Source organism: Lissotriton vulgaris, chromosome 4_1 (genome assembly GCF_964263255.1).
Source record: "Lissotriton vulgaris chromosome 4_1, aLisVul1.2, whole genome shotgun sequence".
NCBI classification, from domain to species: Eukaryota; Metazoa; Chordata; class Amphibia; order Caudata; family Salamandridae; genus Lissotriton; species Lissotriton vulgaris.
This window is the reverse complement of record NC_141691.1, coordinates 113340497-113366375: the sequence shown is the minus strand read 5'-3', so window position 1 is coordinate 113366375 and position 25879 is coordinate 113340497. Positions and strand designations below refer to the sequence as shown.

At 47.1% G+C, this 25879-nt stretch overlaps 1 protein-coding gene across 2 annotated transcripts in view; it reads right to left on the bottom strand.

Moving 5' to 3' along the window:
• LOC147718438 (V-set and immunoglobulin domain-containing protein 4-like) overlaps nt 1-24178 on the bottom strand; it is a 156447-nt gene extending 132269 nt beyond the window's left edge. For both annotated transcript variants that reach the window (XM_086918352.1, XM_086918353.1), the window contains exon 1: nt 24004-24178. In XM_086918352.1, the coding sequence (XP_086774478.1) occupies nt 24004-24058 (55 nt within the window). In that variant the 5' untranslated portion in view covers nt 24059-24178. The remainder of the gene's footprint in view (nt 1-24003) is intronic.
• Between the last annotated feature and the right edge of the window lie 1701 nt (nt 24179-25879).

The following is a 25879-nucleotide window of genomic DNA, read 5'->3' as shown; positions in this document are numbered from 1 at the left end:
TTGCATGGATGAATGATGGATGGATGGATGTGTGAAAAGGTGGGGGATGAATGATGGATGGGTGGATGGATGGATGAAAGGGTGGGTGGATAAAGGATGGATGAAAGGGTGGGTGGATAAAGGATGGATGTATGGATGAGAGGGTGGATGGATATATGGATGGAATAATGAAAGGGTGGATGGATGAAGGATGGATGTATGGATGAAAGGGTGGATGGATGAAGGATGGATATATGGATGGATGGATGGATAAAAGGTTGCATGGATGAATGATGGATGGATGTGTGAAAAGGTGGGTGGAAGAATGATGGGTGGATGGATGGACGGGTGGATAGGTAAAGGATGGATGTATGGATGGAAGGATGAAAGGGTGGATGGATAATGGATGTATGGATGGATACAAGGTTGCATGGATGAATGATGGATGAATGGATGTGTGAAAAGGTGGGGGATGAATGATGGATGGGTGGGTGGATGGATGGATGAAAGGGTGGGTGGATGAAGGATGGATGTATGGATGAAAGGGTGGATGGATATATGGATGGAATAATGAAAGGGAGGATGGATGTATGGATGGAAGGATGAAAGGGTGGATGGATGAAGGATGGATGTATGGGTGGATGGATAAAAGGTTGCATGGATGAATGATGGATGGATGTGTGAAAAGGTGGGTGGAAGAATGATGGATGGATGGACGGGTGGATAGGTAAAGGATGGATGTGTGGATGGAAGGATGAAAGGGTGGATGGATGGTGGATGTATGGATGGATAAAAGGTTGCATGGATGAATGATGGATGGATGGATGGATGTGTGAAAAGGTGGGTGTGTGGATGGACGGGTGGATAGGTAAAGGATGGATGTATGGATGGAAGGATGAAAGGGTGGATGGATGAAGGATGGATGGATGTGTGGAAGTGTGGGTGGATGAATTATGGATGGATGGATGTGATGAGGTCTAACAGGCGCATTTATGGTTGTCGATAGTTGTTTATGATGAGGAGTACCAGTTTCTAGAATCTTTTGTCAGAAGGGGGTCCTTACGCCTGAAAAGGTTTCACAAGGGGGTCTCGGCATCAAAAAGTTTGAAGTCCTCTGGCTTACGCTGTGGCAAATTAGGTCATTTTGCAAAGATGTGCAAAAACAAGTCTAACCCAAGAGTAACTGTTGTGAATGAGTTTGGTGAGCTAAAACGAGATGTGAATAAAATTCTTGTTTTGTGGGATTCAGTATGTTCTTGTCTTGAGAAAAGAGAGCGGATTCCTAAAGCTGAGTTTGTGATTGATGACAAGTGTATCAATTTGATGGTTGACACTGGGTCAAAATGGACCATCATTCCTGCATCTTTGTTGAAGGATGTGTGGGGTGATAGGTGTCACGAGGTCTGTGACATTTTTCCCTCTGGTTACCAGGGTGAAAAAATGTACCTTCTTGGATACTTTGAAGGGAAAATTGTCTTTAAGAACAGATCCACTTGGGGTAAAGTATATGTGTCCTCCACACATCCGTACCCAAACCAATCTGATCGCTTTCCGAAAACAACTCAAAACCCATCTCTTCTCTGTCATCTAATTCCCTGTTGGTCCCCCCCCTCCCCTCAGGTACTGGTTAGGTTAGCGCCGGGACGCTCCGTTGCTGGGGCAGCTGTTTGCGCTTAACAAATAAATAACATAACATAACATAGATGGCCCTGCCATTTTGGGACGTTCGCATCAATATGATCTGCACATTGTCGTAAATCCAAGAGCGGAGGAACCTGTTTTGGTTATGGACAATTTCACTGTGGATGATATACTTGCTAGCTATAATCATGATTTTAGAGAACAGTTAGGTGAATTGCAGGGGTATTCACATAGAATTGTGTTGAAAGAGGGCAGTATTCCCATTCAGCACAAGGCTAGGAGGGTGCCTTTTGCTTTGCGTAAAGAAGTAAAATCTGTTCTGGAAGAAATGCTGCAAGGGGGTAATATAGAGCCTGTGGAAGCTTCTCCATGGATTTCCCCTGTGGTAATTTCGCAGAAGCCTGATAATAAAATTGGGTTCTGTGTGGATCTGCGTTCTTTGAACAAGTGTGTAGTGGCTGATGTGTTTCCGTTACCAAATATTGGTGAATTAGTTTCCACTCTCAAGGGGGCAAAATTTTTCAGTAAGTTAGATTTGAAACATGCATATCACCAGATTCGACTGGAAGAAAGTTCAAAACATCTGACAGCCTTCATTACTGGTGAAGGGACCTTTCAATTCACAAGATTACCGTTTGGGCTGATTTCAGCTGTAAGCGTGTTCCAGAGAATGGTTACGGAAGTGTTAAGGGTTTAGACAAAGTAATTTACTTTCAGGATGATATCCTGATTTTTGGCGATTCACTGGAGGAGCACAACAGTGTCCTACAAAGTGTTTTACGCAGGGTGGTTGATGCTGGACTCACTTTTCGTCGAGAGAAGTGTGCGTTTTTAGTTAAAGAAGTCGAATACTTAGGTTTTTGTCTCTCTGCTGAGGGCGTTAAGCCGAAGAAAAACTTGTTGGAGGCTATTGAGTGAGCTCCTCCTACAGCTGACAAGGAGCAGCTCAGGTCCTTTATGGGACTAATTGAGTTCTATGCTAAGTTTGTGAGGGATTTCTCATCGAAAACTGCTCCTTTGAGGTGTTTATTAAAAGAGGGGGGTCAAGTTTCTGTGGTCTGGTGAGCAAGATTCTTGTTTTAATGAGATTAAGGCTGAACTCAAATCTGCGAGTGTACTTACTCCGTTTGATACTAAGCACTCCTCTATTCTGATGGTAGATGCGAGTGGAATTGGTCTTGGTGCAGTTCTTCTCCAAAAGCATGCTGGTGTGGAGAAAACCATTGCCTTTGCGTCTAGACCGTTGACTGTATCTGAGTCAAACTATTCTGTGATTGAACGGGAGGCTCTTGCGGCTGCGTGGGGGGCAAATTATTTTAGAGCTTATTTGTGGGGATCGCGATTTATCCTTCGTACTGACCACAAGCCCCTACTCAATGTCTTGGCACCTGGGGGAACAGGGAAGGGGTCACCCAGGTTGGCCAGATTAGCATCTCGTTTGCAGGACTATCAATTTGAAGTGGAGTTTGAACATGGTTGGAGGAATATTCAGGCGGATTGTTTATCTCGTCTTCCTGTGCGGTCTATTAAAGGGCAAGATTCTTTGGATGATGTGCGGGATGATGCTGCGGTTGCTTCCTTACAAGATGTTTTATTCTTGGGTGAGGGTTCCTTTTCAGCTGAGGAGTGGTCAAAAGGCATGGAGGAGGATACTGTCCTAAAAGCTGTTGTCGATCTTGTTGTTAAAGGGGTGAGAAGGGAGAGTACTGTTGAGCCTCCGGTTAGGCCCTTTCTTAGGGTCTTGAGTGAGTTGTCTCTGTATGGTAAGAATGTGTTGATGAGAGGTGATCGTTTTGTTCCCCCTAGTTCTTTGAGGGGTAGGATCCTTAATCTGGCTCACGGGGGTCATTTGGGGTAGACCCTCACCCAACGACGTGTGAAGGAGAATTTCTGGTGGCCTTTGATTGACTCTGATGCTGTGGATTGTGTGGTTAAGTGTAGTTTTTGTAAGGAGGGAGAGAAACGTCTGAAGGTTGTGGGTTCTCATTCGATTGGAAGTATTTCTTTTAAGGATTTGCCTTGGCACAGTATCTGCTTAGACTTCATTGGTCCAAAGAATGAATTACCCTCTAATCAGCGTTTTGCCGTTGTTGTTATTGATTGTTTTACTAAGTGGTTAACTGTTCGCTTTATGAGAAAAATCACTACCGATTCCAGTTTTTTAAAGGCTGTCTTTGTAGATGAAGGTTTCCCGTCTGTGCTGATTACTGACAATGGCACTCAAATAACTTCTGCGAAAATGGCTTCCTTTGTGCGTGAGTGTGGTATTGAACATCATCACACGTGTCTTTACAATCCAGAGAGCAATGGTTTGTGTGAGAGAGTGAATCGTTTAGTGAAAGATGTGATCCAGATGTTTGTTGCGAGTGGGTGTTTTTCGAATGAGAGTGTTCAGGAGCTTGTGTGGGCCTATCGCTCAACTCCTCACAAACAGGGGGAAAAGTCTCCTTTCGAGTTGATGCGAGGTCGTCCTCCTGTTTCGAGGTTGACTCCTGCGTGGTTAAGAGGTTTGGATAATCAATCTTCTTCACCTAACTTGGCTTCTTTACCAATCTCAGTGGGTGACCTTGTCAAGGTTAAGCCTGGTCTGTGTGCTAAAGGTCTTACCAAATTTAGGGGTCCTTTTGGTGTTAAGAAAGCTTTTGCCCATTTTGTGCTTCTTGATAATGGGGAAAAGTGGAATTACAGGAGGGTGGCGCTTTATCAAAAGCGTGGAGTTATTTCTCGGGGGAATTTTTCAAGTGTCTGTGACAAGAACTGTAATGGATACATGTTATCTTCTCAGTGTGACTCTAATGTTTCTTCTCCGTCTGCTGTACGGGGGGAGGTGGTTAGTGGTGATGCTTCCACTTCTTTTTGTGAAGATGGTGGTTCTACCCTTGATTCTGTTCCTGTTCATTCTGCTCCTTCAGGTATCAGTCTGAGGAGTCCTCGTTCCCGTCGCCCTCCACTTTATTTGGATGATAATATTCATTGAGGGTCTTTTTGTTCTTTTGTTTCTTGTGTTTTTGTTTTATTTTATTTTGTTGTCTAAGGGGGGGAGATATGTTGTATAGTGCTTAGCCTTTCTTCTATGTTAATCTTCTGGATTGTCTGTGGGTTCTGCCTATGATGCCTCTGTGTGTTCTATGGAGTGGCAGTTAGAGCTTTGGCCAGATGGGTGACAGACCTGCTTATTTCTGTGCTGCAATAAATCTACTATATGCCAACTAACAACGTGTCAGATCATATATTCTACTTACATCAGTTAACAAGCTGTCGCTGTGCCCGCTTCGAGAAATGACTGCTGTGTGCCACCAACGTGAAAACAACAGACCGCAAAAGTGAAAGCGTGCCATGCGCGTGCTGTGTTCAAACGCCAGCGTATGGGGACAGGAGATGTGCACGCGTATGGAGTGCACATCTCCTGTCTGTACGCGTGCCATCTCCTGTCCCCCTTCGGCACAGAAACCGATGTCTATAGGTTTCGCCAAGGCGTGCAGCGCATCTGTGTGTCGCTAGGCGAGACCTAAAAAGAACAAGCGGGGAATAGCAATTGCTTCCTCTGATGACCCCAAAATGATGCCTATGCCATTCGTAGGCTCAATCAAAAACTACTAATGGGGAAACAGTGTGGAATGGGGGTTTGAAGGGATTTCTACCAGAGGGCATCAGACCCTCTCTTATGCGTACAAATAAAAAATCCTTAAATCTGATATAGCTCTCACCAACCACCAGTCTCTCCATAGCCTGGTGACCAATGAACCGACAATAATCAAGCACTGCTATACGCAAAGTAAACCTTGTGTGACCCCAAAACACCTGTTCTTATGCCCTGTAGATGCATATGAAACATGTGGAGCACCTCCAGTGGGTTCCAATTTTGAATCCGTGGGGGAAGAACTCATGGTCGGCTTGAAAAAGGACAGGGTGGGGCACTCTGGATGGGTCTAACCACTTTAAAACTCAACCATTTTAATTGAAATGGAAGAGTTGACTTGCTAGCAGTGTGCCAACAGTGAACACAAGCAAAGAAAGCAATATCATATATTCTTCAGAAGAAGCTATCCTCATGACAAAGATTTGAAAACATTACTTTTATAGCATTCTGTCTCTTCTATCCAAGATTGTAATTTATTTAAAATAACCCTCCCAGGGACTTTCATAAGTGAGCCCAATAATGAAATTGGACGATAGCAGTTAGGTTCATTCCTATCTCCCTTTTTGAAGATGGGAATAACAGTAGCTTCTAACCAAGTGGGGATAAACCTATGTCTGTTACAGCTAATCAAAACATTTGTTAATAGCGGGGCTCATAGCTCAGGATTAAACATGTATACGTCCACTCGCACACCATCAGGTCCTGGGGCTTTCCCTGAGGCACTCACGTTAATGGCTGTTAAAACTTCTTCATAGGAGATTTCAATGTTAAAGGGGAAAGATGAAATGTGAGCGTTATCATCTCCCTCTACAGCAATAATTCTCTCAGTCTGGGTTAAGACATCAGCCTTATAAAAGGTCCTTAAAATAGTTAACCCATTTATCTTCTGTGATTGCCACGTCGATAATATTGGTTTCCCTATCTATGAAAAAGGGGGCATTAACAGCCTTCCAGAAGTCTGTGTTATCCTTTGTTATACAGGCCTGATGTACGCCTGCCATGCTTCCATTTTCACTGGATCTTACGCTTTTTAATTGGTTGTTGGTAATACATTCTGGCCAGTCTCATTTCTTCCTTACTTCTGGTCTCTTGTTTTAGAACCTTCATTAAATGAGCATGTGCCTTACTACAATCCCTATTGAATCTGCCTTTTGCCTTATACATGCCCTGTTTCTGCATCCCTGTGAGAAGATTTTGTGTTTCCTCTAAGATTCTAAGGAAGGCCTCGAAAACTAGTACATTATCACCTGTCTGCGAGAGGCATGTTTCAAAGTCCCTATATTTGTTTTTTACTAGGGTTTAAAAAAAACATGGGGTCCACTTTGGTCCAGTTTATGGTGTATCCATTTATCCTTGCGAGATTTATTTTGTAATTATAAGTTGTTTCTATTGCTTTGGAGGTTTTTTTACCCCCTGCAAGGACGAAAAATGTAGCCTAATCGGGTGGTGGTTACTCATCGCTATATCGCATGTTTTACAAGTATAAACATTACAAGAATACCTTTTCGACATCAGGGCAAAGTCAATTACTGAGTTGCACCCCCTCCCAATAAAGTTTGGCTCAAAGGTTACAGGAGGTGTACATAGTACGTTAGCATAGCCAAAATCAAACTGGAAAATTATTTCATTCAGCAAGTCCCCCACAATAGTATGGGAAACATGTGTTAGAGGGTCTTCTTTATCTTTGCCCGTGCCACCGATACCCAAGTGGCTATATGGGCATAGAGAAGAGTTAAATCGCCAGCCCATATTAAGCACATATCCCCCGGCAAATGTTCTTCTATGTGTTTCAGGGTTTCACCTAATTTTTCTAGTACCTTATTGGTTTCAGTTTTCGGGATGTTATTATAAAAACTTATTAGAACTGTTCCCCAATACTTACTGACAGTATCTGGTAGAATTCTGACACAATCTCAAGTTTCACTACCAATTCACCCACCAGGTTAGACACATAGGTACATAAACCCCCTTTATTACGTCCCATTGTACTACGATTGGCAGGGGCATGGAATGTACGATAGCCATTTATATGTGATGCCTCAATTGCCCATGATTCTTGCAGGCAGATGATAGAATAATCCTTTATAAATGTTGGCCAAGAGGGGTCTCTCACCTTGGATGCAAGCCCTGCAATATTCCACAATAGCATCTTAAAAATATTACTCGTTTCTGGGGTCTTAGGTGTTGACCTTGAATCTGTTGAAATAGTAATATCTTCATGTGTGCTCCCTGTGTCACTCTGGGTTTCTCCTCTATTAGGTCTGTGTTCACTTGCATGTTGATTACTCTCAATGGTCACCTCCAAATCTTGTCTATCTATAACTGCAAGAGACCCAAAGTTATTTTCAATGGTCCTAGATGTTTCAGGTATAAAATCCCCCTTACTAGATATAAAATTATTATATTTAGCAACAGTTAAAAGATACCCCACCTCCTCACAGGCCCCAGCTATAGTATCTCTGGATCTATCCATAGGCCCCGACACATCACTTCGCTCTAACTGTTGTCTTGTGACCTCAGCCCCCATATCCGGAGTAATATCGCTCTGATGGTTAGACTTGAAAAGCTCTGTATCCCTGTACCTTTACGGTAGAGAAGTTGTGGGGCTGTGAATTTGCACGTTTTAAACTAGATATACACCCGCATTTTACTTTTTTGGGGCTTTATATCTATTGCCCTCCTGGTCATGCTTCTAAATTCTGTGAAGCCTTATTAGAGTTAGTGGGCTCATTGGTGTTACAATCTGTCAACTTCTCTATTTTAGATGACCTAAACCTCCATTTTGACCAAATACTGGACCAGGCTATCTGTAACCTGATAGCTGACCTAGCTGCTTTCCAACTGGACTTATTGGTACGGGATGCCACTCATGTTGCAGGCCATATATTGGATCCTGTTTTCTCCAACATTCCAGCTGTTCAGGTTGATCAACCTCTACCTATGGGCTGGACAGATCACTATCTGATCAAAGCTAGTTGGAAGATAACACAATTCCCAAAGTCCAATAGGACAGCTCTGACGTTTAAAAGGCCTTGGCATAAACTCAATATAAACGATTTCCACGCCTACCTGAGAGAGACCTTTGTTGAAGATTTGGCTGACCCTGAGGTCGCATATACTGCCTTTTGTGACTGGATTGTGGGGGGTTTGACGCTCTGATTCCAGCTAGATGGGTCAGGGGGCGTAATTCGATCTCCAATCCGTGGTTCTCTGATGCTCTTAGAACACTCTGAAAGGAATGTAAAAGAGCCAAGCGAATTTGGAGAAGGGACTATGACAAAGATCTCAAGTCTGTGTACTTGGCTAAACTAAAACACTACCATAAAACGATTTGCTCCACACGCGCTAATTTTTATGCTGAAAAAATTAGGGATAGCTCTAATCCTACAAAATACATTTTCAAGATTGTTCAGGAGCTAAGGAACACTAAAACTTCAGTTTCACAAGTAAATTCAGCGCAGCAATGCGAGGAGCTTGCTCATTTTTTTCTGAACAAAGTGCAGAAAATCTATGCTACTTTTCCCCAGCATTCCTCTACTCCAGGTCCTATCACGGTCAGAGAGGGGATTTCTACTTTGACCACGATACCTGAGATCTCGTGCGATGAACTTTTGAGACTCTGTAGAAAGGTCAAATCAGGGTCTCCATCTGATCCTATGAGGCCGGCACAGTTTCTGGATTCTATGGATCTTGTTCAGAAACCTCTAGCGCAGATAATTAATCTATCTTTTACCACAGCCATAGTACCATCGGCCTGGAAACAGGCTCAGGTCTCTCCTATCATTAAAAAGCCCACACTTGATCCCTCTCTCCCTGAGAATTTTAGGCCGATCTCTTTGCTTCCATGGGTTGCTAAATTAGCAGAGGCTCATGTGAACGAGATGCTGTCTCGACATATGACCCTTAACAACATTCTGGACCCGTCTCAAAACGCTTCAGATCGGTTCATAGCACCGAGTCTGCCTTGTTGGCCTCCACTGAGTACTTAAGAACCACTCTCGACGCCGGTCAGAGTGCAGCGCTTATACTATTAGATCTCAGCGCTGCCTTTGATACGGTGTCTCATGACATCTTGTTGTACCGTCTGGAGGCAATTGGAATCATGGACCAGGCCCTGGAATGGTTCCGTGCATTTTTGACGGACAGATCCTTCCGGGTCTCGGCACCGCCTTTTTTCTCTCAAGCCCATTCCATCTGCCAAGGGGTTCCGCAGGGCTCTGCGTTGAGTTCAATCTTTATGTCCAACCTCTCACGGCTGTGGCAAGAGAGTGAGGCCTAACGTTAGTTTCGTATGCTGACGACACCCAGCTAATTGTCACCTTGGCTGAAGGTCCCTCTGCCGCTGCCACTAGGTTCAGAGATGGGATGTCTGCAGTCGCCCAATGGATGGCTGAAAACTGCCTTCAATTGAATGCCACTAAAACCGAGGTGATGCTGGAAGGGAAAAACACCTCCCTTTGGAACTAACATTGGTGGCCAGCTTCCTTAGGCATTATGCCTGCAGCCAAGCCAGTGGTCAAGAACTTAGGAGTGTGGCTTGACGCAGATCTCAACTTTCAGTGCCACACAAAGAAGGTGGCTGCGACATGTGTGGGCCTGCTGAGAGGCCTTCGCCCTATTCTGAAGTTCTTTAGTGCGCCTGTCCGGCAGCTTATCATCCAGGCTGCAATTCTATCGCGCTTGGATTACGCTAGCGCACTACTTTTGGGCACAAATAAAGCTGAGATTTTACGTCTCCAGCGAGTTCAGAACTCGGCAGCCCGGGCTCTTGTGGGACTTCCACGCAGATGTTTTGCTAGAGCCACTATCAGAGCTTTACACTGGCTGCCGATTCAAGCTAGAATCTAGTTTAAGACACTTTGTTTGGCATTCAAAATTTTGAATGGTACCAGCCCTGAGCTACTCCGCCCTCTTTTAACTCCGTATACTCCTCAGCGTAACTTGCGCTCCTCGGATCAACATCTGGTAAATACACCCAAGTTCAGACTTTGCTGTGTAGGAGGTTGTTCCTTTCGACTGCTGGCGGCCAAATTGTGGAACTCCTTGCCTGTATGTATTCGTAGTATTGATGAACTATTCCCATTTCGGAAAGCCATTAAGACATATCTTTTCCCTCTGATCTAAGGTTTCTTTTCTCTCTGTCTCACCACTTCCGGTACAATTATACGGTCAGCGCCGGGACGCCCCTTAGCTGGGGCAGCTGCGCGCTCTAACAAAACCTTAACATAACATAACATAACCTGAGTGGAGTTAGTCAGTCCACCATGTCAAACACACTGAATCTATTGCTAAGAGGGATACTGGACACAAAACCAGAACCATCTAGCCCGGTTCTGTTACTGACATTGCCGTGCAAAAATCCCCTTTCGCATGTCTTTCCCTGTAAACCACGGGTACTCATAGTATAGCCCGCGGGCCGCCAGCAGCCCGCCAAGCCTTCCCTGGCGGCCCGCGGACCTTGCAGACAATATACCCTTGTTTAAAAAAAATTAAGGAGTGTCAGCAAACACTGCTTTCAGACTCTGAGAGACTCTGCTGCTCTGTGGGGGCCCAGGGCATTCCAGTGACTGTCAGAGTGCAGCAGCAGGGGTGCTAAGAGGTGAAACAAAAGCTGTGTGTGTGTTGTGTGTGTGTGTGTGTGTGGGTGTGTGTGTGCGTGTGTGTGTGTGTGTGTGTGTGTGTGTGCCAGGAAGCTGTCTCAGCCCGGGCACACACAGGCAGGGTGAGATGAAGAGGGTGACAGAGTGAGATAGAGGGAGGGAGACAGAGGAGGGAGGGAAAGGGAGGGAGAGCGAGGGAGGGAGAGGGAGGCAGACACTGACAGAGGGAGGGAGAGGGAGGGAGAGTGAGGGAGAGCGAGGAAGGGAGGGAAAGGGAGGCAGACAGAGGGAGAGCGAGGGAGGTGGAGGGAGGAGACAGGGAGGGAGGGAAAGGGAGTGGGAGGGAGAGCAAGGGAGGGAAGGGAGGGAGAGCGAGGGAGGGAAAGGGAGGCAGACAGAGGGAGAGCAAAGGAGGGTGGGAAAGGGAGGGGGAGGGAGAGTGAGGGAGGAAGAGTGAGGGAGGGAGGGAAAGGTAGGCAGACAGAGGGAGAGCGAGGGAGGGAGGTAAAGGGAGGCAGACACAGACAGAGGGAGAGCGAGGGAGGGAGGGAAAGGGAGGTAGACATAGACAGGGAGAGCGAGGGAGGGAGGGAAAGGGAGGCAGACACAGACGGAGGGAGAGCAAGGGATGGAGGGAAAGGGAGGAAGAGGGAGGGAGAGGAAGGGAAAGGGAGGCAGACAGAGGGAGAGCAAGTGAGGGAGGGAAAGGGAGGCAGACAGGGAGAGGGAGGGAGGGAAAGGAGGGGGGGGAAAGTGAGGCAGACTGGGAGAGTGAGGGAGGTGGAGAGAGGGAGACAGGGAGGGAGGGAAAAGGAGGGGGAGGGAGACCGAGGGAGGGAAAGGGAGTCAGACAGAGGGAGGGAGAGCGAGGGTGGGTGGGAAAGGGAGGGGGAGGGAGAGCAAGGTAGGGAAAGGGAGGGAAGGAGGAAGAGCGAGGGAGGGAGGGCGAGGGAGGCAGACAGAGGGAGGGAGGGAAAGAGAGGCAGACAGAGGGAGAGCAAGGGAAAGAGGGAAAGGAGGGAGGGAAAGGGAGGCAGACAGAGGGAGAGCGATGTAGGGAAGGAAAGGAGGGAGGGAAAGGGAAGCAGACAGAGGGAGAGCGAGGGAGGGAAACAGAGGCAGACACAGACAGAGGGAGAGTGAGGGAGGGGGGAAAGGGAGGGAGACGGAGGGAGACAGACTGAGGGAGACAAAGAGAGGGAGAAGGAAGGAAACAGAGGGAGACAGATAGAGGGAGACAACAAGAGGGAGGGAGACAGAGAGAGGGAGACAAAGAGAGGGAGATGGAGGGAAACAGGGAGACAGACAGAGGGAGACAACAAGAGGGAGAGGGAGGGAGACGAAGAGAGGGAGAGGGAGGGAGACAGAGAAAGGGAGAGGGAGGGAGACAGAGGGTGACAGACAGAGGAAGGGAGGAGGGAGGGAGGAGGGTGACAGACAGAGGGAGGAGGGTGAAAGACAGAGGGAGGGGAGAGGGTGACAGACAGAGGGAAGGAGGAGGGTGACAGACAGAGGGAGGAGGGTGACAGACAGAGGGAGGGAGAAGGGAGCGAGGAGGGTGACAGACAGATGGAGGGAGGAGGGTGACAGACAGAGGGAGGGAGGAGGGAGGGCGACAGAGTGAGGAGGGCGACAGAGTGAGGAGGGCAACAGAGTGAGGAGGGTGACAGAGTGAGGAGGGTGACAGAGTGAAGAGGGCAACAGAGTGAGGGAGAGGGAAGGAGAGAGAGGGAGAGAGAGGGAGACAGAGAGAGAGAGAGAGAGAGAGAGAGAGAGAGAGAGAGACAGAGAGAGAGAGAGACAGAGAGAGAGGAGACAGAGAGAGAGAGAGGGAGTGAGATAGTCAGAGTGAGTGAGACAGAGGGAGTCAGGGAGGGAGAGAGAGGGAGTGAGAGGGGGTGAGACAGTCTGAGTGAGACAGAGTATGAAATAGGGAGAGATGGAGGAAGAGAGAGAGGGAGAGCGAGAGAGAGGGAGAGCGAGGTTGAGGGAGGGAGAGAGAGGGAGAGAGAGAGAGAGAAAGAGGGAGAGAGATGTGTGTATGACAGCTCTGGTGGCTCAGTGGACGAAGGCATCCGCTGCAGGGACCTGTGTTCAACCTCATGGTCATAGTTTTTTTTTGTTGCTCTAGCCCCGCCCCCTTCCCCACAGACGCTGCCCCCACGGGTGAGGCTCTTGGACACAAACCACACTGTAAATTTGGCCCCAAGAGAAAGTTTGTGAGTACCCATGCTGTAAACCAAAGTTCTCCATTTGCGTTGGAGGGGTATAAAAATAGCTGAGGTCAAATGTCTGAATACTAGTTCTCGTAGTGTGGAAGGGCCTCTCACACATGTGCCGCACTACCCGAATATCTCTAAAATTGATGACTATGCAGTTGCCCGCTATATCTTTCGTCCTCCGACCCACTCAGCTCACCCTGCGTGCAAACAAAATTTGACTGTGCATATAAGGGGGGAGGGGTCTGTTGGTATTCAGCCAGTGGATTTTTTTATTCTTTAATTCGGTGTACGTTTCAGCACTGCCCTTATCTAAATCTGGAACCCCTGTCAGAACAACAACATAGGGCGTGTTCTCAGGTGGTAAAGCAACATGTGGCAGCATATTCTTATGATCATTAATATTATGTGGTCCCTTCCTGCCTCCCTGCAGGGTTTTGGCGATACCCTCTCCAAGTGAGTGTTGTTCTATAGTCTTGCCCTTTGCTGAGTCCAAAATTCCCTGTGGATCTGCACCACCCTTGGCACTGAGTCCAGCTCCGGCATTCACCCGAGAAGTGCCTTCCATTGGATCGGAAACTGACACGTTGGAGATCAAGTTAGTGTCAGGAATGCTCCTAGGACCATTTATCAACAGTTCCTTATCTTGGACACTCTTTGACAGATTCTTCTAAATGCAGTCAAGATTGGTTGTGGTCAGTTGTTCATATTTCGCTAGTCTGTCCTTAATTGACAGAAGCCTAGCAAGAATAGGCTGTATGGAGGATGTAATGAGACCACCTACTTTTAACCAAAAACCCTCGTCCATCATGGACAGAGAACCGACAGAAAAAATCATGCTGCAGATGTAGTCACAAATGTCGGCCCAGGGGTAATAGGTACAACACATGCCAGTTCATCCGGGTGGCTACCCCGCCGGCTGTCATTGTTGGTATATTATGATTGAATTGTGCCGGCAAACTAGAGTCCCCATCACTCCAGATAATCACTGTTTCCTGTGGTAATTGGTTACTAGTCTGGCTTGAGGCCTCTAGAACGATGGCTGGATGTATATGCCGCTCCGGAGTGCGTGCCAGCATTAAGTTCCCGCAGTTGCGCACAAGATAGCAGTGGGTGAGCAGGATGGATGGCGGCAAGTTCCTCCCAGCACGGGGTCTCAGACAGGGCCGGCGCTAGGCATGGGCAGTGTGGGCAGCCGCCCAGGGCCTCGCGCTCAGGGGGCCCCCTGCTTCACCGTGAAAGGCCACGCTTTCCCAGTTAACCTCCAGGGCCCCCTGCCCCACGCAATCAAATTACAAATGCGAGGTGTCTTGACCTTGCTGTCAGGGTGTGATGGCATTCCTGGGTGCACAGGGGTGGGGGGGGAGGGATAAACAAAGAAGGGACTGCACCGCAACTGGGCGAGCAATTATGTGTGCTCACAGTGTCAGGGGGAGGCAACACCTCTGCTAAGTACCGGCCATTGCCTTTCTGCATTTTGTTGCTAGGTGACAGAAGGCCCCCTTTGTTAGCAGAACCAGCCAGACACAGGTAAGGAGAGGTGGGTGAGGGGAGGAGGGAGAAGCCAGATCAACTGGCTCGTGTTTACTTTTGTATCACCTATTTTTTTTATTGGAATGTGCATTTGAAATGGATGTAGAACTGTCACGTTAGTGTTTTACGAAATGCCTCTTTACTGCTTGGAGGCCCAGGACAGGGGGGCCCCCTTTCCCTGGGCCTCTAGGCACTAGAGCAAGATCCAGGTGTGGGGCCCCCCTCCTTGTGCCCTGTAGCCATTACTCCCTCTTTCCTTTCTTTGTCCCCCCACCAAAAAAAACATGCTTGCTGGAAAGGTTGTCTTTTTCTGACATTTTTCACTTTAAATGTGCTCCCTCGGGACGGACAGAAATAAAGGTTAACATTGAAAAATACCTAAAGCAAGGCAGTGTGGATCGAGAAAAGTGGCAACATTGATTTTATTCAAACCCAAAGCACATTAGCGCCACTTTAAAGAGTTTGCCAGTGAAGCGCTACTTTTGTTTTTATGAGATGGGGCAGAGGCAGGGTGACAGAGGCAGGGTGACAGAGGCAGGGTGACAGACGGAGGGAGACAGACGGAGGGAGACAGACGGAGGGAGACAGACGGAGAGAGACAGACGGAGAGAGACAGGGAGAGAGACAGAGGGAGAGAGACAGAGGGAAGGAGAGAGATAAGGAGGGAGAAAGACAGAGGGAGAGAGACAGAGGGAAGGAGAGAGATAAGGAGGGAGAAAGACAGAGGGAGAGAGACAGGGAGGGAGGGAGATAGAGGGAGGGAGACAGAAGGAGAGAGAGAAAGAGATGTGGGTATGCTGGTCTGGTGGCTCAGTGGACAAAGGCATCTGCTGCAGGGACCTGTGTGAAACCTCATGGTCACAATTTTTTTTTGCTTTCCCCCTCTGACCCAGCCCCCACCGGTGCGGCCCTCGGCCAAAAACCACACTGTAAATTTGCCCCCCTGCCCCCCCCCCCCCCCAGAGAAAGTTTATGAGTTCCCATGCCCTAGATGGTCAGTGACCCAGTCATTGAGGTCACAGGACCCTTGAGCAGGGAGGCTCTGGGGCGGTGGGACCGGTGACATCGCAGTGAGCGCTCACTTCAGGTGGGGGCGTAATCTTTGCAAGTATATTTTAAAAGCACTTGCTGCCTCCTTCCTGGCCTCCAGCAATTTTCGGCAACAATAAAAATGTCATGATCACTCCAGTGATTAATGTTCCTCCTTGAGAGAGATCGAAGTTTAGTCTAGTGGAAGTTTTGACTCGTGGAAAGGTAGAGCAGAGGATTAACACCATGCGCGCTAGCGGAATTCCGCTCGCACGCTGGGATTTGCGAAAACGCACTTTACGTGACGAGCTGGGCTCGTCATCAGCGTGAGAGGAGGCTACGCCATGACGAGCCCAGCTCGTCATCAGCGTGGAAGAGGTTATGCTGCAAAGAACATGTATCATGCAGATCCCAAAGTGCACATATTGTAAATATGTCAGTTAATAAGTCAAAATCCTAACATTGAACAGTGAGCTATTAACTGTCATCTAAGTACTGCATGCAAACTTCAAGGTATAAATTGGAGGATTATGTTTTTTCCCCAGTCTTTGGTTATCTTAATGTTGCAAAAGGGGTTCATTGGGATATAATTCAATTCTGGCTATTAAAGAGAACCTCCAACCATGGTATTACGTTCTAAATTCAGAGTTTGTGTTTATCCAGACCAATCACTAATAAACTATAATGCCTAGTAACATGATTGTCTGATGACTCCTACACCTTGTAGTCCTTTGTCTTATGTAACATTTCCTATACAGTGATTTAGACATTTATGAGAGATTGTCTCTGTATAATGTGTGTGATATACATTTCTCTGACATCCTTCACTGGTATCAGTAGCGCTGTAAATCAAATTAAATGCATCTCAGTGAGAATGTGGTTATGGAGACTCGAGGGGCACTGTTAAAGGGTGGGAGTGAGGGAATCCGTGGCAGAGGAAGTAATTAGGGGCACTAACAAACATTGTTGCATAGGGCTCCACCAGCGCTAAAGCCGGCCACTTGCATTTCTAACACCAAATCAAAAACGTTGATTTAAAAAAAAAAACTTACATCTGCAGCATACCTTCAAGTCAATGTATGATTTAGCAGTGGTCTCGGTTGTTCTAGGGCTTTTTTTATTTATGTTCAATCTTAATTTGTTCGCAATGGTGTCTTGTAATTTTGTATTATATGTGTTGTGTTTTTGCACTCAACATAATTCTGGCAAGTAAAGAGCCCACACACAAAAAAGATTGTCCTACGACTCTTAGCATGTGCGTGTGGTATACTGGTGAGAAGATTTACGTTAAAAGAAATTACTTCCTATTAATGTCATCCTAAGGTGGCAGCATAATGACACAAAATGGTAAGGGAGACTTTTGAAATGTGCGAGGTTTGCTTTTGTGTAATTTTATATTTTGAATGATCCCGCCCCTCATTACCTCAACAGGATCTCCCCCTTTATGAGACAGAACTGGAATTTCTAACAAGCACTCATCTGGAAACGATCAGTTAACATTGAGTGAAAAAACATCCATCTTTCTAAGACCTGGAACTAGCTTTTCCATCCAATGTGACAAATGTAATCCATTTAATACAGTTTGAAAATATATGGACGTATTTCATTTGTATATTTATCTTTTTGTCATTGTTACTGATATCCACGTTAGGTCTCTTCCGTGATGCCAAATAAGATCCATAGTCCCGCAATGTCACTTTCTGTGGTCACTTCTTCTGATCTTACATGCAAATTAGAGGGGCCTCACATCTTCCCTTTCGCCCGGGGCCCCAAAAGTTCTAGGACCGGCCCTGGTCTCAGAAACAGGGCGGTAAGTGGACAAAAGCAGCGTGGCAGTCCAAGGCGGCAGCTAAGGGCGTCCCCAGCCCAGCCACTACCGGGCTCCTTACGGGCGTGGACGGGCCTGCCAATGGAGAGAGAAATTGGAACTGCATCACTGCACAGGTCTCACAGGGGGGACGCGCCTGTTACCTGGACGTAAGGTAAAAAAACACCTCATTGGGTTCTCAAAGTATCTGGGGTTCACAGTCCAGCGAATACTACCTGAGCGCAAGAATGCCCCCTGCGCCTATTCAGTAGCTTGGAGGAAACCCTGCCAATATATCTAGTGGTCAGATGGGGGTGGGGCACCACTCTTGATCGAAATATGGAGCAAAATCAATCTCAGTTAAAATCCCCCAAATCCCCCAAGGATCTACCCTCGATGTCGACCATAACATGTAGATCAGGGCCCCCCTTCCCCCCACCGATCTCCACTCCCAGGGCCAAGGAAAAGACAGGATAATGGCACCAGGTATGCCAATTGTTGGGCGTGTACCGGAGTCCACCCGGTACGACGGCGCACCCCAATCAAGGTTCCTGGGGCCAAGAGAAAAACAAAACAAAACATTGCAAATGTAATGGCGTCCACACAGTTCACCTCAATAGGCGTCGTGAACCGGAGCCCACCCCATACAGCGCAGCACCAAGCCGTCTGCGCGATCCCTCAGACGTTCCGAAGAGCACCGCCAGCAACTCCACAGCCATCCGAAGATTGACAAGCCGAGGATGACGCAGTTCCCAGGCACAGATCACAGCTCCTCCGGGCTTCGCAGCTCCCCCACTGCACTTTTAGGGGACCCTGAGTGTCTCGCAGCTTCTCGGCAGCAAAGGCGAAGATCTCTGTTCCGCCTCTGCGCCGTCGGCAGCTCCGAGGTACCTCGGGGCCCCAGTGGCTCGGGTGGTGGTAGGGCGTGTGTTGGGGTGCCGCCCTGGGATTAGGGGGCAATTGGAGCAGGGCTAAGGTCCCAGACCTGGGTAACACTCCCTCCTACTCTTCCACAGTTAGTGACTGAATGCCTGAACTTGTGTCAGTATACAACCATGATCTTGACGATCTCTTCCATACACTAATATATCATCTTGGAAAGCCACAACGCTGTTTATGCCTGCTAAGACCTTATGCATGACCTGTAGAAAAAACGCTGAGGGAGGTGCCAAACCAAACAGCATTCGCTAATGTCTAAATTTGAAGATACCCCTCAGATAGTTCTAGTGTAGTAAAACATTTGCCCTTTTCCAGTGTGCTCAACATAATTTTAATACTAGGTACAGGATGTCGGCCTACCCATGTACAATCATTCAGATCGTGTAAAGCGACACACATCTGAATCTTTCCATTAGATTTTCATGCCAGCATGATAGCACTCAACCACTCCAATGCTTCTATAGGTTCAATGACCCCTTCAACACAAAATCTGCTCAATTCCACAGTCAACACCTCCTTCATTGCTAAAGGAACTCCCCTTACTTTATTAATTTTCGGCACAGAACCTTCTTTAGAATGATACGAAGAGGAAAACCTTTCAGTTTCCCAAACTATCTTGAAAAATGTCCGGGAATGCCCTTCTCCACTTCTCTATGTCTGAATCATTGATTGTCATTACCTGTTCACTTCTATTAAGATCCAATCTAATCCCCAATTTTCTTTGCTCTTTCCAACCTAGGAGCAATCTACTTTTTTCCACAACATACACACAGCCTGTGACTTCTTAAACTTTAAAATTTAGTATGGACTGAAAACACCCTAGAATAGGTAGTTTTGTTTCACAATAACCTAGTGAGTTACTCTAGTTTGCTTCAATTGCACTCCAAGTAAAAGCTCATATGTACTTTTGTCAATAATAGTATACGTTGAGCAGGAATCTGCCCACATACCCACACTCACACCTGTTATTGTTCATTAACACTTAGGTGGATTGTAGGCATCATTAATATTCCATACCTAGTACTGCATCATTATGCTTTGCGATTCTCCACCATGTTCATCAGGTTCACACACAACTAATACTAATCATCAAACGACGAACCTTCGTCCCTCATTTGGACGATATTACTTGTATTTCTCTTTTTATCCATCCTCCTTTTATTCGTACTGGCCTTGCACACCTTGATGAAATGTCCAAAATGTGTACAACAATAACATTTCGCCTTCACAGCTGGGCAGTTCTCATGTGTGGATACATGTTTGAAACTCCCACATCTGAAACACTGTGTTTTGCTTCTACCTGTTTGGTTGTCAGATGACAACCAAACAATGAAACAACATCACAACAATCTACCTGAGATGAAGAAGGTTTGTTTTCCAACTTAAAAACTGATAAGTACGAAGATGCATCTTTCATTTTTTTTAGCAATAGCAATACCTTTGTATAAAGTAGGTTCATTTACGCTCAATAATTTTTCAACATACTGCTCTATATTTTCGCCTGGTAATAGATGCCTAGAGTAACATTTATGTCTCTCTACCACAACATTGCATTTTTTACTGTGATGCTCACTCGAAGCACTAATGGGCCTTTCATACACTTCTTGATCTTCATCATTATCCTCTTCTTGCACATAAGGAGTGTTAGAAATGAGGGTCTCAAGTTGGCAGAGGTAGCCACCTTTGTCCAAATAGGGGGCCTTGCTTCTAGTCAAAGTAAGGGGGATACACTCCTAACATAATCCCTGAACACCCCATTGGTAGCTTGGCACGAGCAGACAGGTTTATCTCAGAGGAAGTGTGTAAAGCATTTGTGGACACATACAGTAATACAGTGAGAACACTACAAATGGACACCACACCAGTTTAGAAACATAAATAATCTTTATCTAAACCAAAACAAGACCAAATGACAACATTTCACAGTACAGGAATCAAGATATCCTCAAAAATAGGTTATTCACAAACATAAAGCTTGTAGCAACAAATAACTTCACGTGGAGTCATAACGACATCTTGACTGGTGGAAATTCCAAAGTACAGTGCTGACAGCGAGGTGCATGGCGTTGGACTCGGAGTCAAGCAGACCCACAAATAAAAGTACCTTGGAATTGATGACAAACAAAGGCAGTTCACTCATCGGGGAGGTGCGGCTTCGTAGGCTCTGCTTGGCGTTGGGTCCTTACAACCCCTGAGCAGGTGCAGCCTCTGTTCCTTACTGCAGCGTAGGGGAGGCAAGACAGGAGATCCTTACCGCATGGGGGAGGTGATGTCACGATGGTGCCGAAACCACTGTTCCATAGGATGCCGCAATGTCGATGGATTCGGGGTTCACCAACATCGAGGAACGGCTCCGCGATGATGAAGTCAGCTTCGGAGTCGATGCAGCATGGCAGCGGGTGTTGGGCCTACGTCGCAAGTCAGAGCAGCGCTCACGGCTTCCCTGCAAGTTGTGGCGTCGCTCACCAGTGGCGGTGTTGCAATTTCCTTCTGTAGCAGCAGAAACAGCAGTTCCGGATGCAGGGAGACAGAAGGGGTGAAGTATTTGTGTTCCTGAGACTTCAGAACAGGAGGCAATCTCAGTTTCAAGCCCTTGGAGATATTTCTTCAAGCAGGTGACAAAGCAAAACAGCAAAGTCCTTTTTCTCCATTCCTTTGCGGATACAGGAACACTGTGACCCAGGAAGTTTGGATGCCGCCGCGCACTTCGCGTCTAATCCTTTCAAGTCGTCTCGTCTTCCATACTACCATTGGAGACTTTCCCATTTCAAATACGAAATTGAATAAAAACGGCTCGCGACATTGGATAGTGGGTTCACTTTTTCTATATTTGGCATCCCGACCTTCACCACGTTGAATACTTTTCATCAATCCTGTCCGATGCAACAAAGTCGGAGGTGACCTTCCTCACAGTTTTGTTATTATTTACATTGGTCAAGGGCCCCACCGGGTCGGAAGTATCACCGGCAGAGCGACCTCCTTTGCGTATTCAGTAGCGTCCGAGCCCTGAAGATTCGCGTGAGCGATGAAACATGTGTCGGCTGGCTGCTGTTTCTCTGTGATGAAAATAGAGAATTGAAGATTTCAGCCTACAAAAGACTTCTTCGTCTCTCTGCCACCTTACCTTGTGTGACTTTGTACTTATCCAATGATATGACATCTACTTGTACTTTCTAGTGTGTGTGCATAGGGTTTCTGTTTTTATAGTTGGGTCTCACCAGCTTGCTGGTTAGACTACTGAGTGGTTTCATAGGTTTTCCATTCACCCAGTTGCACCACTAACTTATGGTTGCTATTTTGCACACTCATGCGCGTTTGATCCTTAGCAGTGCGCCCAATCTTCACTGACATTTAAACCTTTCCTTGCTTCAAACTTTGCAGCAAGCAGCCATTGCAGGCCAACCCCAGGCAGCAAACATCACAGGGGCAGTATTCCTCCTCAGCTTCTCCGGCTCTTCTCCTTGGCAAAGGTTTCCTCTTGATTCCCCAGAAGTGATTTAAAAGTCTGGGGTCTGGGCCCCTCTTTTTATACACAAAAATCATTTGTTCTCTGAAGGTAGAGAGTGTCTGTACCCAGCCAACCCCAGTTCTGTCCTCACTGGTGCAGCTTCCTGGCAGGAGGTGGAGACAGCATCATTGTTGAAGGCAGACAAGATACGGGAAAACTCTGGGGATGGACTCAACAGCTTCAGGCAGCCTGACATGTGAAGTTGAGGTGCGTCCTACCTCTGAGGGTCCAGAATTTGTTTGAAAGGTGACAAAGAGGCAGGGGAAGCAGCAGTGAGGGTGTCATTGTCTAGAAGGCTATGAGAAGGAAAGTGAACATGTATGGTCTTAAACATCAACTGAGCAGGTGCCAATACCAGAGGTTTTAACGCAGCCACCAATCCAGCGGTTGCCAGAATGAGGTAATAGCGTGTCCTCCCCTGCAGGGGAAACACTCACATCCAGAGACACAGATTCATGGAGGCACAGGGAAACTATGGGAAGACATGAACACTGAGAGGGACAGATAATGGGAGACACCGGGAAACCCACTGGCGACACCAATAGGAGGATATATGGAAAATTTGGGGCACCACAGAAATGGTGGAGCGCGGAGGCCAGTGAAGAGGGGGGGGGCGGGGGGGTCAGGGTGTTTGGAAGTGGAACAGAGCCGGAGGCCACCAAATCCCTGCCAGAGGCCACCAGGCAAATATGTATCTATCCTCAGAGGATAGATACATATTTACATTAAGGATACATATTGGCGTGGTGGCCCTGTGCAGGTGCACAGCTTGCACATGCCTAAGGCTGCCCCTGCGCTGTCCAACGGTGAGGTGACTCACCGTGAAGCCACGTCATTTCTCAGCTCTATGCAATGTTACCTTGTAATATCCAGTTATAAGCACCTCTTTATGTAGAAATCCAATGTTTTTCTTAGACCTCCCAGTGTTTGATGTCATTGGGGCTGAGGCACATCACTGGATCACAAAGTATCGCGAAGATGGAAAGTCGGTCCCACCTCCACATGTCCTAGATCTAAAGACCAAAGCTCCTCCCTAAAAACCAAACCCACAGGTGAATTCCGGAGTTCAGTTCTCTTTTTCGAACTCCCGCTGTCCATTACGGTCCAGAATCCTGGGCACTCCTGGCTGTCTCTACCAGTAGAGCCTCGTTAGAAGATGTTTACATCTCCCCTTACACATCATGAACTGAACGGCCAGGCAAACATTCGGAATAGGTTTACGTTTCTCGTCACATTCAAATAGCCATTGGAATAATTAACACACTACAACATTCTGTGATTTCTAGAAGCTGATTATACCAAGGCGCTTTATCTACCAAACTATTCATCCTAATTTTTTTAGGATTTATTGTAGCGCCAAGCGGCACCAACAGAGTTCAAAGAGAACATGTTTGTTGAAGCAGCAGCATCTCGAAACGGAGGTGGTTTCCATAAACAGGATGCGAGAACGTGACGTAGAGCAGGGCGCGTCAGGGAGTAGCTGGGACAGTATATTTTACAGCTGACATGTACATGTTACACGCGCTCCCTGAAAAGTATACGGAAAAGGTGTCACAGGATTTTGCTTAAATAAGGAGATTTTTATGGTTGCTGCTCGAGTCTGAGAACAGAAGCCAGGGGCTGCACCCCAAAACATTTTTAGGTTCTTGGAGGTAATTTAAGCTAGTGCTTGGTGCAAACATGTTTTGCCCCCCTATCAAGAAAGCAGGTTTCTGAAGGAGGCAATGCCTGACAAGAGGGCGATCAGGGCCCCAGCACTCCTGGGTTTTGATACAATTTAGCCTCTAGGCACAGAAGAATGGGAACCTGAAAACCGAACACTGTTCCCTTCAGATTACAGATGGATCTCTACATTGAGTGCATTGTTCACTGAGCTACCCTGCTATTGAGTGACTAAGCGATAAGAGACAAGCGAACTAGATGAGTTGTGTATACATTTCTGTTCCAGTATCCTCCTGCCTCACGGTTAGTTTAGGACCCTGGAGTTGCACAATTCCCAAACGGATTCAAGTTATTTGGCTCAAAAACCAGAGCCCACCCCCTTTCTATAGTGTTTTGGACTCGCTGAATAACTTTTACCAAAATGACCAAAGCGTGTGTTCACTCACCTTGACTCGAGGTCAGGCAGGACGCCAGCAGGGCAGCGCACAGGAGCACATCCATCCTCAGCAGCGGGCAGACCTCTCTCTCGGCTCTGCTGGGGTTAACTTTCCCTTGGTTTCAGAAGTGCTTTAGGACTTCAGGCTGCAGCGGCTGGCCTCGATCAATGCAGTCCTTTGGCCACCACGCGCACAGGCTGGGCTGGGGTTTTATGTTCCCCCTCCCTCCCGCGACCTTCCCACCCCTTCACGTCTTGCGCAATGTGCTTCCCTGCACACCACTGTCACACTTAGGGGAAGTGTCACTACAGTGCACCCATTCCAGCTCATGAATAGGGCCACTGTACTGTTAGCGCCTCCCCTATCGCTCCACGTCCAGCTTTTGCATGTCCTCTCTAGCGCTTAGTTCACTCAGTTACAGCAGTGCTTCAAGCGCTACAGACTCAGCAATCCTTACATAGTGCGTCACTCATATGTCCTTCTCTCTCTTCCTCGCCCTCTTCTCTCTCTCTCTCTTCCCCTTCCCGTCCTCTCACTCTCGTTACCCCTTCTTTATATGTTTCTTTCCCCCTCTCTCTTTCTTCTCCCCTCTGTTCTCTCTGTCTCACTCTCTTCCACTGGTTATCATCCCTCTTTAAATTTCTCTTTTTCGCTCTCCCTCTCACTTTCCCTCTTGGACTAAATCTTTGTTCTTCCTTCCTCTCCTTTACGGTCTTATCCCTCTCTTCCTCACTCCCTCTCATACTCTTTATCTCTCTCTTCCTCACACACTCTCACTTCATCTGTCCCTCTCGTTTATCTCTCCCCACTCTCTTTCTCGTCCTTTCTCTTTTCATGTCTAGTTAGCAGTATTACTGCAGGCCTTCTTGTGTTATAGAAAACAGCCGACACCCACCCAAACAGAGCCTGAATGTCAGAAATGTTAAAAGAAACTCAAAAATAAAATCCAATTCCATAAAAGACAGGGGAGGGGAGGGTTATGTTTAATTTTCTCTTGCCTTTAGTTGAACACCTGCTCAGTACCAAAGTAAACAAACTACATTAACCATGAGTCCAAGTGCCATGACAAACATGTGGCCAAAATCCACCAATCAGTCCCTTTGACATCAATAAAAATCCGACTAACCACCATATTATCCTCTTTTACTTCTTATTTGTTGCCAAAAACGTATTGCTTCATGTAGTTTCATACAAAACAAACCAATATTATAATCTTCTTCAAATATTTTCACCTTTTCAAAAGAACAAAGACAAGGTACGTATTCAATGATTCTACTTGAACTATCAGCAGCATTCAACACCGTCTCCTATCCCACACACGATGCCGGCATCCAAGGAAACGCCCTCGACTGGATTCGGTCATTCCTCACCGGCAGAAGCCAAAGGATCAGACTGCCCCATTCCTCTCTGAACCCATGAAAATCAACTGCGCTGAACCCACAGGGGTCATCACTCAGCCCAACCTTCTTCAACATCTACATGGCCCTCTTCGCCGCCATCACCTGACAACATGGCCTCAGCATTGTATCCTACGCCGATGACACCCAGCTCATCCTTTCCCTCATCAAGGACCCCGCCACCACCAGACTCAACTTCGAAGAAGGGATGCAGGACATCACAGCCTGGATGACAAACAGCTGCCTAAAGCTCAACACTGAAAAGACAGAATTCCCTGTCCTCTGAACCACTCCATCAGCATGGGATAACACCTGGTGGCCCACCGCCCTCGGCAGCCTACCGACCCCCACAGACCATGCCAGAAACCTCGGCATCGTAATCGACTTCTCCCTCTCCATTAACCAACAGGTCAACGCTGCCGCCTCCAACTGCTTCAACACCCTCTTATTTTATTTGCTGGTTTTTATAGCGCTCGAATCAACTCCAG